The 12198-nt window shown below is 44.9% G+C and overlaps 1 protein-coding gene across 11 annotated transcripts in view; it reads right to left on the bottom strand.

Moving 5' to 3' along the window:
* Positions 1-12198, bottom strand: part of LOC112249437 (myocyte-specific enhancer factor 2C) — a 110533-nt gene that overhangs the window by 46109 nt on the left and 52226 nt on the right. For all 11 annotated transcript variants that reach the window (XM_042320372.1, XM_042320369.1, XM_042320370.1 and 8 more), the window contains one exon: positions 3368-3571. In XM_042320372.1, coding sequence (XP_042176306.1) covers positions 3368-3571 — 204 coding nt within the window. The remainder of the gene's footprint in view (positions 1-3367; positions 3572-12198) is intronic.

Raw genomic sequence — 12198 nt, forward strand, 5'->3', positions numbered from 1 at the left:
AGAGCTTTATTGCTAATGTAGCAAGCCTCTCTGCCAGCCGCCCACACGCTGTGCTGAACATCCCTACCTCTGCCTCTCCTCCTACTATACCTCCAGGCACAGTAGCCAATCGCAAAACACTGAGATGCTCTGTTTGTGTGTGTGTTTGTGTGTGCATGTATATGTTCATATCTAAGGAGTTATAGAGATACAGTATAGTCTTCCCTTGCTACTGCTCACATATATCAACTATGTCACATGGTAGTCTATTCCTTGCTCTCTGGTCTTTGGCCTACCTCCTCCAGCTCCCAATGGCTCCTCCTGTCCTCCTGTCCTGGACCTCCTACCCATATTGCCATCACAACAGGAAGTCTGCTTTGTCCCCCCCTCACACCCGCATCCCCCACCTGTGACGTAACCTAGCAGCGTTACACAAGGCTCGGCAGGAGAGATCCGACCCCCTCTCCTCCCTCCTCCCTCCGTCTCTCCAGCTCCCACGGGAAACGTGCTTCTGGCTGCGATGTGGCCAATCCCGTTAGCACGCCACGGCTAAGGCCTCTTCCAATTGATTTCTCCCGTTGCGAGTCGGAACCAAGTCTGCCCCAGGATCACAGAAGTCAGCACCGCAGCTCTCCCCGCTACACTCTTTAATGCGCTCCTCAAGCACGGCTGTTTATGCATTAGCCTTTCCCCACTCCGCATTAGCCTTTCCCCACTCCGCATTAGCCTTTCCCCACTCCGCATTAGCCTTCCTCCACTCCGCATTAGCCTTTCCCCACTCCGCATTAGCCTTTCCCCACTCCGCATTAGCCTTTCCCCACTCCGCATTAGCCTTTCCCCACTCCGCATTAGCCTTTCCCCACTCCGCATTAGCCTTTCCCCACTCCGCATTAGCCTTTCCCCACTCCGCATTAGCCTTTCCCCACTCCGCATTAGCCTTTCCCCACTCCGCATTAGCCTTCCTCCACTCCGCATTAGCCTTTCCCCACTCCGCATTAGCCTTCCTCCACTCGGCATTAGCCTTCCTCCACTCGGCATTAGCCTTCCTCCACTCCGCATTAGCCTTTCCCCACTCCGCATTAGCCTTCCTCCACTCCGCATTAGCCTTCCTCCACTCCGCATTAGCCTTCCTCCACTCGGCATTAGCCTTTTCCCACTCCGCATTAGCCTTTCCCCCTCCGCATTAGCCTTCCTCCACTCGGCATTAGCCTTCCTCCACTCCGCTTTAACCTTTTTCCGCATTAGCCTTCCTCCACTCGGCATTAGCCTTCCTCCACTCCGCATTAGCCTTTCCCCACTCCGCATTAGCCTTTCCCCACTCCGCATTAGCCTTCCTCCACTCGGCACTAGCCTTCCTCCACTCCGCATTAGCCTTTTCCCACTCCGCATTAACCTTCCTCCACTCCGCATTAGCCTTTTCCCACTCCGCATTAGCCTTTCCCCACTCCGCATTAGCCTTCCTCCACTCGGCTAATGGAGAGCTGCAAAGCCCCTGCAGGTCTGTTCACAGGCACTTGTTGAAACGTGACGGCTCTCTTCATTGTCTCTGGCTGATTGGCTATGCAGGCTATGCTATGGATAAGATCGTCTGCTAAATGAGTCAATGTAAATGAAATAACACAGAGAGAAAGCTTGTTATCTTTCTCTGTGTAGTGGGGTGTGATTTCTATGCAGCTGCATGGTAGGGGAATTCTCCAGGGTATTTCACAGGGATACAAAGATACTTTGGGGATACTACATAGAGTGTACATCAGTGGATGCTGCTGAGGGGAGGACGGCTCATAATAATGGCCGGAAAGGAGCTAATGGAATGGCATCAAAGACCTGACAACCATGTGTTTGATGTATTTGATACCATTCCACTGATTCTGCTCCAGTCTTTACCACGAGCCTGTTCTCCCAAATTAAGGTGCCACCAACCTCCTGTGCTATACATAAATACTATATTATAAATGTCCTTACAATACATTGCACTATTTTGAAATACACAATTTCACTGTAATTAATACATTGTAATGCATATGACCAATGCATGTCACCACCACAATCTAATGCATCTGGTAGGGTTGCATTTGAAAAGTAAGAGCAGTTTTGAAGTGGTAAGCAGAGCATATCTAAGGCTATCAACATCATATACTTGCCTCCTTAAATGCATTCTCTGCTAATGTATACAGTCTGTGTTTTAATCGTTAATTCTACTTATACTTTGATAAGCTACTCTAAACAGGGTATAGGTTTTAGTTTACCACTTGAAATGGGACGTCTATGGCCTGGCCTGTACTCAGCGTCAACAATGGAGCATGCATTATATAGTATGTGTTATTTTATTGCTTTTGAGTGTTCAGGAAACTTCACAGAAAATGTGACTTGACGTGATGGCATATTTGTTTTGTTATTGTGTATGACCCTCTTCTCCTATTTTTATGTTACTCTAATAGCTGGTGATCCTATGATTGCTTCTGTGTTGTCAAGGACCCCTCTCACATGTTGTGTTGTCAAGGGCACCTTTGTGTGTATGTGTGTGTGTGTGGGTGTGTTTGTGTGTGTATGTGTGTGTTTGTGTGTGTATGTGTGGGTGTGTTTGTGTGTTTAGGTGGTTGTGTAAGGTTTAAGAGGGCATTTATGTGTAACATTAAGTCACAGTGTGTGTGTGTGTGTGTTTGTGTGTTCAGGTGGTTGTGTAGGTTTAAGAGGGCATCTATGTGTAACATTAAGTCACTGTGTGTATGCGTGTGTGTGTGTGTGTGAATATGTGTGTGAATATGTGTGTGTGTGTGTGGCCCACCAGGGTTAGACAGATCGTCATGGTGACCGTTGTGTAACCAGGGTCACGCTGGAGCTTAAGGATCCTTCATGATGTTGGCCTGTCCCTCTGGCCTGGCGGGAGCAACTCACCTGACACTGCCGTTTAGTGTCCCACTGAGCCGGGCGTCCCCACACCAAGGCAACCAATGGCAAGATGTCCCCTGTAGCGCAAGTCACCTCACTGCCAAGGGGACACTAACAATGGGACTCTAACTCGGGGACTGTAACTCGGGGACTCTAACTAGGGGACTCTAACTAAGGGTCTCTAACAATGAGACTCTAACTAGGGGACTCAAACTAGGGGACTTTAACTAGGGGACTTTAACTAGGGGACTCTAACTAGGGGCTAATCCTCACAGGGGCTAAGTGTGGTCTTACAGACAGCAAGGTCTGTAGGGGCCTGTAGGGGCCTGTCTCTTTAACCTCGTAAGGGAGAGCCTAAGAGATAGTCTACACAGATATCAAATGAGGATGACTTTGGGTGGATAAATGAAGCTTTGGTAGTCTAGATATGAACCCAATATGAGCCCAATGGTCATTAAGTGTGTGTGTGTGTGTGTGTGTGTGGTGCCCGGGGACTCACTTCCACAATGTCAGAGTTGGTCCTGCTCTCGTGGGGCTCGTTGTACTCGGTGTACTTGAGCAGCACCTTGTCCATATCGGTGCTGGCGTACTGGAACAGCTTATTGGTGCTGTTGAAGATGATGAGAGCGATCTCACAGTCACACAGCACACTCAGCTCATACGCCTTCTTCATCAGGCCAAACTTCCTCTTCGTAAACGTCACCTACAGAAAGAAAGAGAGGAGGAGAAAGGAGAGAGGAGGGAGAGAGAGAGGTTAGAGAGAGGGTGAGAGTCTGAGGATGAATTTATAAGCAGGTTTTCATCACTGGTATGTGTGCTGTGTTTTCCTTGTTGGTGACTGGAATGGGGTGTTTCAGTTCCTCTACAGTACACCTGACCAGACCAAACCCCTGTGTCAACATCAACATGGATTTTCCAACACACAATCCTCATTTTATTATGAAAATAAAACTCCATACATTACTTTTTTGTTTTCCTTCATAATGTATGAAGAAAAGAGAAATCTGGCGCAATCAGAGCTTTTCCACTCAAAAATCATGAAACTGAAGGCTGCATGAAAGAATTTCTCAAAGTCAGGGCTGTTCTCCACTCCAACCTGTTCTCCACTGAAAGGTGAAAGGTTACTGTAACTGTCCATATACTCTGGTGAGAAGAAAAAAGAGGCTGATAAGAAATGCGATCTGTCTTGAAGAGATAACAATGACGCAGATCAGTTCATCACAACACACAGACGCACGTGCACGCGTACGCACCAACACACACACACACACACACACACACACACACACACACACACACACACACACACACACACACACACACACACACACAAACTCTATTGTGGGCTTGAGAGAGTATAGCTACGACTGCTAACAGTCTATTAAAGAAGCATCATTGTATTTGTAAAAATAACACAGGGGTTTGCTTGCTGAGTTTTGTTTCATATAGCTACTTCTTGAAGCACAAGGTAGATAGAAAAGTTGCACCAGAGAAACCACACAGTTTTCACATATGGGGGCCTGTGTGTGTGTGTGTGTGTGTGTGTGTGTGTGTGTGTGTGTGTATGTGTGGTCGTGTGTGTGCATGTGTTTGAGGCCCACTACCTCAGCACATCATCTTTAAACACAAACATATAAAGGTACCTTTAGCTTTCTCAATAGCACCATGTGAGTTGTGTCATTCATGTCTCATGCCTTCAGTGGTGGGAGGAAAATGGTCACCCACACCAGTGCAGTAATTTCAAAGCTACACGCCCAAGGTGAAACCCACTAGATGTCTGGCTTCATAAGCTCTTTGCTGTCTCTCTCTTTTTGTCTCTCTTTATCCCCCCTCTCTCTTCTTTCTCTGTGACTGGAGCTGGAACCTGATGAGGGTTGATTGAGAGACAGAGATAGAGAGCGAGAAGGGGGGTGTTTGTCTCTTCTATTCACTCCTGACACCTTTCTTCCCCAATAACACACCATTTACACACATACTGATGAATATGAATGGCTCGGAAAGATTATGAGCACAGCCAACTGTTCAGGTCTATCAGATTGACAGTTCTAGAGTTAAAACCTTTGCTTAGGCATACAGATATAGGATCACCATTTGAGCCAGTTTGCTACAGCAGGAAAATAATCCTGCAGCAACAGGAAATGTGAAAAATTAAGTGAATTAAAATGAATGGCCATTTTTGTAGACATTGATACATTTTTCATGAGGGCAAATCAAGTCCTGCAGGAAAAAATTCTCAGCAGTAAATGTTTGATCGAATGAAGATCCTACATCTGTATATGGATGGACCACATCAACTTATCAGTGAAGGAATGAATGAATGAATGTATCAATGCAGATCTTTCTGATGTTATCATTGAGGTCTTCAGGAGCTGAAAAGCTCAGAGGATTGAAAGAGGAGAAGAAGGATAGATTTCTATAGAGTTTTGCCTTTCCTTTCCTGAAATGAAATCGGACAGGACGCACCACAGAAATGTTATAATATCAAACAACATCTATCATCCTCCCCTCATTGTCCTTCCTTCTACGATGAGTTGAGAAGCGTCATTCTGTATAGGCCAACCTCAGATGAACTACGACCCTGTCCCAGCCTTCCCTCCCAGTTGGTGAGTGATGTCACATGCCACAATGAGCTCCATATCGAATGGCCACCAGGTCTTAAAGACAACAGAGGTGAAACCAGAGACAGGCGACGCTTTCAACTCTCCGTACCATTATGCATGAAAAAGGCTCTAGAATTCACTAATACGTGACTGATTTACCGCTGAAAGACTCCCAGGGCTTTAAATACCATGGTGACATTTACAGTCATACCGAAATGCTAAAAAATGAACCTCGTTCAGAGGCAAAGGACCAAAGGCAGGTAGCGACTGGATGATTAATTGTCATAACAAGCCCACAGGAAACTATAATGCACTGGGACAGAAATACAAACATCAAGGCCTAACTAGGCCTGCTGGCTGCTGGCTGCTGGCTACACGACAAACTCAACAAGACACCACTAGAAGGTCATGTGAGTTTAGTCTGGAACAGGTCCTAAGTGGTGTCTTCCTCAGGTGGCAGGAAGTTGAAGGAACTTAGAAGAAGTTGAAGGAACATACAGGAAGTTGAAGAAACTTACAGGAAGTTGAAGTTCTGGTGCCAGAGGCTTTAGGGTAAGATACATTGTAGCAGTAGACCAGTAGTGGACCTAATCTAACATGCAGGCTCATGCTGGCATCACCCACTCACTTTAAACTGACATCAATACTATAAAAGGTGGCAGGTAGTACACATGGCACTACCAGGGGCAGAGCTAATGTATCTCAAAGGCGAGGCCCATATTATGTATAGAATCTGCAACAACAAAAAAGCTTTACAAATAACACCTACATAAAAATCCCATACACCGCCATTCCATACTCTTAACATATGGATTAGATTTTTAAAAAGTAATCCATATATACAAAATGAAGCAGGTACTGTAGCTCTAGATAGTTCTCTGAGTGGTGGTGATTTAAACTGCTTGGCAAAACGCTACACTGTGACCTCACTTGATGATGTCATGTGCCCACAGTTAGCCGTGGGACATGACCCTTGTGCTGGTGATGTCACTCACTCACTGCAGCCACCTCCTGTCGCTATGAGCCAGTGTTGTGTTCGAGACCACCTAAAGCAAGACTGATTCAAGACCAAGACGGAGAAAATCGAGTCCAAATCAAGACCAGGACTGGAGGGGGATGGGCAAGACTGAGTCAAGACCAGGACTGGAGGGGGATGGGCAAGACTGAGTCAAGACCAGGACTGGAGGGGGATGGGCAAGACTGAGTCAAGACCGAAACTGGGAGGTGGACAAGGGTCAACACCGAGACCAGAAAAATGCGATTCCAATTCAAGACCATGATTGTAATTTTCCTTTTGTCATATTCTGTGTTCATATTTTAGAACAACATTTGGATTTTTTAGACATTCAGAATAGAGAAAAAATGCATGCTGGAGGAAAATAGATCCACTCTACAAATTATTACTAACCCAAACAGAGAATGGAACCATGGGCCTTCTATGCCTTCAGAGAAGGGATAAGGATTTCTAAAATAATAATAATAATAATATATAGTAATACTGATAGAAGACAGAATGCGTCTCTTTCCTGAGTGGTATGACGTCTGTGTGGTCCCATGGTGTTTATACTTGAGTGCCATGGTTTGTACAGTACAGATGAACGTGGTACCTCCAGGCATTTGAAAATTGCTCCCAAGGATGAACCAGAATTTTGGAGGTCAAATATTTTTTTCTGAGGTCTTGGCTGATTTCTTTGATTTTCCCATGATGTCAAGCAAAGAGGCACTGAGTTTGAAGGTAGGCCTTGAAATACATCCACAGGTAAACCTCCAATTGATTCAAATTATGTCAATTAGCCTATCAGAAGCTTCTAAAGCCATGACATACTTTTTTGGAATTTTCCAAGCTGTTTAAAGGCACAGTCAACTTAGTGTATGTAAACTTCTGACCCACTGGAGTTGTGATACAGGGAATTATAAGTGAAATAATCTGTCTGTAAACAATTGTTGAAAAATTGACTGTTGAAAATTGAAAATTACAAAGTATATGTCCTAACCAACTTACCAAAACTATAGTTTGTTAATAAGACATTTGTGGTGGTTGAAAAACAAGTTTTAATGACTCCAACCTAAGTGTATGTAAAGTTCCTACTTCAACTGTATGTATACTAAGGCATTGGTGTAAATTCTATAGCATATAGTGGGAAAGCAGGCATTGCATTTGGACACTTCAGTAAATTAAACCGAATAAAAACATCTGTCTTGTCCAGCACCAGAGTCTACACAGACCAGTGCGCTATAGCCAATCAGAGCTATAGTAGAACTTTATACAAACAAGCCATTTGCCATAGAGGCCTGCCATCATTCAGTTTGAACTGGACTGTGTGTTTACAGGCAGTTGCAACATCGTGACTTTAGATCATTAGAATACATTCGCCAAAAGCCGCAAAATATATCTGAATGGATTTCTGCTAATATGTAAACACCACGGGAGTCCTCTTAATTTTGGACCTTTATGATCCTATTGATCAAACAACTTTGAAAAGGTAGGCTTTCTCTCCCTCAGTTTTGCACAACTACAACAACAACTACATCAACAACTAATGCTAGCCATAGCAAGATGAGCTAAAATCTAACAAAGGAATATTAGTTAAAACTTTTCAAACTTTTTCAGCTAGTTGGCCGTCAAAATTACACTGATAAACAATGTGGAATTGTAGCATCCCAAGCTAACTGACCAAAGTTGGCTAGCTTGCTACTTCCAGACACAAATGTAACCATTTTACTCGCTGTAGCAGAACTGGTTAGGCTGTTCACTTTTTTTGCCTATGTTTACTGACACCAGTCATATTCAGCAGGCGTTGCACATTCGTAAATTCATCAGTTGTTCTGCGCTCTGGCACACTCAGACGAGAGTGCTCTGAAATCGGAGGAGATAGCCAGAGTGAATATGTCAATGAAAGAGACATGCTAACTGCATAACAGTCATTCAAGTTGCTAGGTAAACCAAATGACACCTGCTGATAATTATGCGTATTTTACTCCGCTGCTCTCGGGAAGAAATGACGAGGCCTCAGCGTCCGAGACCAAGACATGACTGAGTACAAATGAATCCGACACTGAGTCAAGACCGACCCACTCCGTATGTGGTCTCAAGACCGTTCTGAAATACTGCAACACTGTTACGGGCCCTCTAACCAATGTTCTGGCCCCCACTCCCCACTTCCACTCCCCACTCTCCACTCTCCACTCTCCACTCTCCACTCTCCACTCTCCACTCTCCACTCTCCACTCTCCACTCTCCACTCTCCACTCCGCACTCCCCACTCCCCACTCCCCACTCCCCACCTCCACTCTCCACTCCCCACTCTCCACTCCCCCACTCTCCACTCCCACTCCCCACTTCCACTCCCCACTTCCACTCCCCACTCTCCACTCCCCACTCCCCACTTCCACTCCCCCCCACTCCCCACTCCCCACTCCCCACTCCCCACTTCCACTCCCCACTCTCCACTCCCCACTTCCACTTTGTAACCCAATGCAGTCAGTATACTTTGAATGGAATGTCCATTGGAGGCCTAACTCTATCTCCGATCTATCCCATTGGTCTCCATACCACCACCACTTTCAATGTGTTTTAACCTCTCTCTAAAACCCTCTCTTTTCGCTGATGGGTGGGCGCTGATAGCTACATTAACGTGGTAATCACAGAACATTATTGTAGCACCTTTGCCACTATCAGGGCGGGAGGTTTGCTGGGTAAAACAGTGTAAGTGTCAAACAAACTGTGGATGAGTGTTTTTTTTTACTGCAGAAATTTCAGGGGCCCCAGAGTGTGAAATCTATAGTTGCACCTAATTGTGCATAATTGTGCATGGTCTTAGAATGAGAGTATAGGAAGACCAGAGGCCTCACTGTTTGATGTTTTGTGTGAGAGCATGACATCTGGTCAGAGGCTGAACGTTCAGCCTCCTCACATAGTGTACTGTATATACACTCCCTCCTTCCCACCCTCCCTCCCTCTCTTTCCCCTCAAGACGGACAGCGTCAACCAAGAGGACAAACATGTTTACCATGAGGAGCTCCAAAGGACTGAACTGACGTACTATGGCCACAGACAAGAAAGGAGAAAAGAGAGGAGGGAAAAAGAGGAGAGGAAAAAAAGTCAGCGAGTGGCTTAGGGTGAAGGGGGGGAGGGAGGAGGGGGGGCACAGGAAGCACATTTCTATGCATTTCCTCTCATAACAGGAAGAGTCTGGTGGCTTCCCCTTCACAATGGGCCTCGCTTCTGCTTCCCACCTCCTGGGGGGAGGAGGAGGAGGATGAGGAGAGAGACAGGGACCGAGAGCGGTCATTTAACCAAGCAAATATACACACAATATGTTAAGACTCATGCAAATATCATCACACACATCATACAGATGCCGTATCTTAATAAGAGCCAGGTTCACACAGCAGAAAAATAATCCATCAGCAGCAGGAAATGTGAACTGTTATGTGGATTATAATTAATGGCGTTGATACATTTTTCGTTAGGGCAAATCAAGTGTGAAATGTTAAATCGGAAATGTAAAACTTTAGAAGCCTTTTTAAAGCTTGAATACACTATAATACTGCTTTCACATAGGATTCACTGTAAACAATTCCTGCAACAGGATGATCAAATTAAGACATGGCATATTTACACACTCAACATAAGTGCATGCACACACGCATACAAGTCAACACTTAATACCAGTGCCCTTCACACACAAACACTTGTCCTATTGTCAGAAGGCTCCCCACACTAAAGGAATAAGGAGAGGAGTCCAAGACTTGGGCCTGAACTCTCCTCAGAGCCAAACAGGCTGCTGGAGATGAATGATGACAACAGGAGCTTTGTTTGAGCTCACATCTCTAATATATGCTTACTCCACTCCCCACCACCACCTAGCACCCACCCACTCCTAATAGACTTTCAGAGTACATAAAAACTAACTCCTGTACAAGAGATTATATTGAAATGAAAGTTAATCAATTCAAATCTATCAACTAGTAATGTCTGAGAAATAATCCTGCATTGCAATATGAAACATGCTTAATGCAGTGATTTCATTGGATTTTCTTTTCCCGGAGGTAGTGATTTCTGAGAAAAGCACTCCTGCCCGAGTATGGTCGTGCTCTGTATGTTCCTGTTTAGACTGTAAAACCACAAGTGGAAAGTGATATATCCAGTCCCTGCTGAAAAAAATGTGTGTGTTAACTTTGCAAGAGTCGAGTCAGTGGCAAGATTGAACAAAATAACTTTTTCTTTTCATTCATTTGTGAGGATGAAAATGTCTTGTTGCACAGAGCTCCAGTTGAAAGATAAAGAAGGAAAAAGAGACACCAAAAAGTATATTTTTTACTGCCACTTTCATAGGAATTGAAAATGCACGAAAAGAGGACAAAGAGGAGAGTAGCAGTACAAGATAAGAAGAAAAGAGGACAAAGAGGAGAGTAGCAGTACAAGAGAAGAAGAAAAGAGTACAAAGAGGAGAGTAGCAGTACAAGAGAAGAAGAAAAGAGGACAAAGAGGAGAGTAGCAGTACAAGAGAAGAAGAAAAGAGGACAAAGAGGAGAGTAGCAGTACAAGAGAAGAAGAAAAGAGGACACAGAGGAGAGTAGCAGTACAAGAGAAGAAGAAAAGAGGACAAAGAGGAGAGTAGCAGTACAAGAGAAGAAGAAAAGAGGACACAGAGGAGAGTAGCAGTACAAGAGAAGAAGAAAAGAGGACACAGAGGAGAGTAGCAGTACAAGAGAAGAAGAAAAGAGTACAAGATAAGAAGAAGAAAAGAGGACATACAAGAGAAGAAGAAAAGAGGACACAGAGGAGAGTAGCAGTACAAGAGAAGAAGAAAAGAGGACACAGAGGAGAGTAGCAGTACAAGAGAAGAAGAAAAGAGGACACAGAGGAGAGTAGCAGTACAAGAGAAGAAGAAAAGAGGCAGTTAAAGAAGATGAGAAGACAAAAGAGGGCATAAAGTGGAGGAAAGGTGAGGTGTTTTTGCAAGCGATCTCTAGGTGAGGTCTCTCAGGGTTGAGCAGACTGACACAGAGGAGCTTGGCTCACAGAGGTAACGATCAAGGACAAGAGAAAAGGTGGGAAACGGGGGAAGAGAGGAGAAGTGTAGGGGTGAAGAGATACCCTGAGGGCCTCATTATTTTCCTGCCGTTAATTTCCCTCACAAGCTTTCTCACCCACCGCTGTTGATTGGAGACATGCCGGAATTGTTGTAAGTGAAAGAACCATGTTTCTTCATTCTGCGGTGGTGTGGATGGTTTCCTTGATAAGAAAGAAATAAGCTCACGTGCTGAAGATAAACATATATTGTTGTGATTTTGAGTCCTGACTGAGGAGAGAAATGGGGAGGGGGCACATTTCATCTTCCTGTGACTGATGACTTCATCCATGTTTAACCTCTGAGCCCTCCACAGGGGCTCTTCCCCTTTACAACCCACCACCCCCACTGTCGCACGCACACACACACACACACACACACACACACACACACACACACACACACACACACACACACACACACACACACACACACACACACACGGCTGAACTGGCTCTGGCTGGACAGACGTGTCAATCTGTATTACCCTTAATTAGCCCCAATTAGCTGGACTCCATGATGGCCGACCCTGGATGTTAACGACAAGACGAGAGATAGAAGTGTTTACCTCAGTCTAATTAAATATATATGTGTGTTAAATAGAAATGTATGTGTGTGTCTAAGTATGTGTCTGAGTGTATAATATGTTTGAG

Source organism: Oncorhynchus tshawytscha, linkage group LG04, assembly GCF_018296145.1.
Source record: "Oncorhynchus tshawytscha isolate Ot180627B linkage group LG04, Otsh_v2.0, whole genome shotgun sequence".
Taxonomy (NCBI): Eukaryota; Metazoa; Chordata; class Actinopteri; order Salmoniformes; family Salmonidae; genus Oncorhynchus; species Oncorhynchus tshawytscha.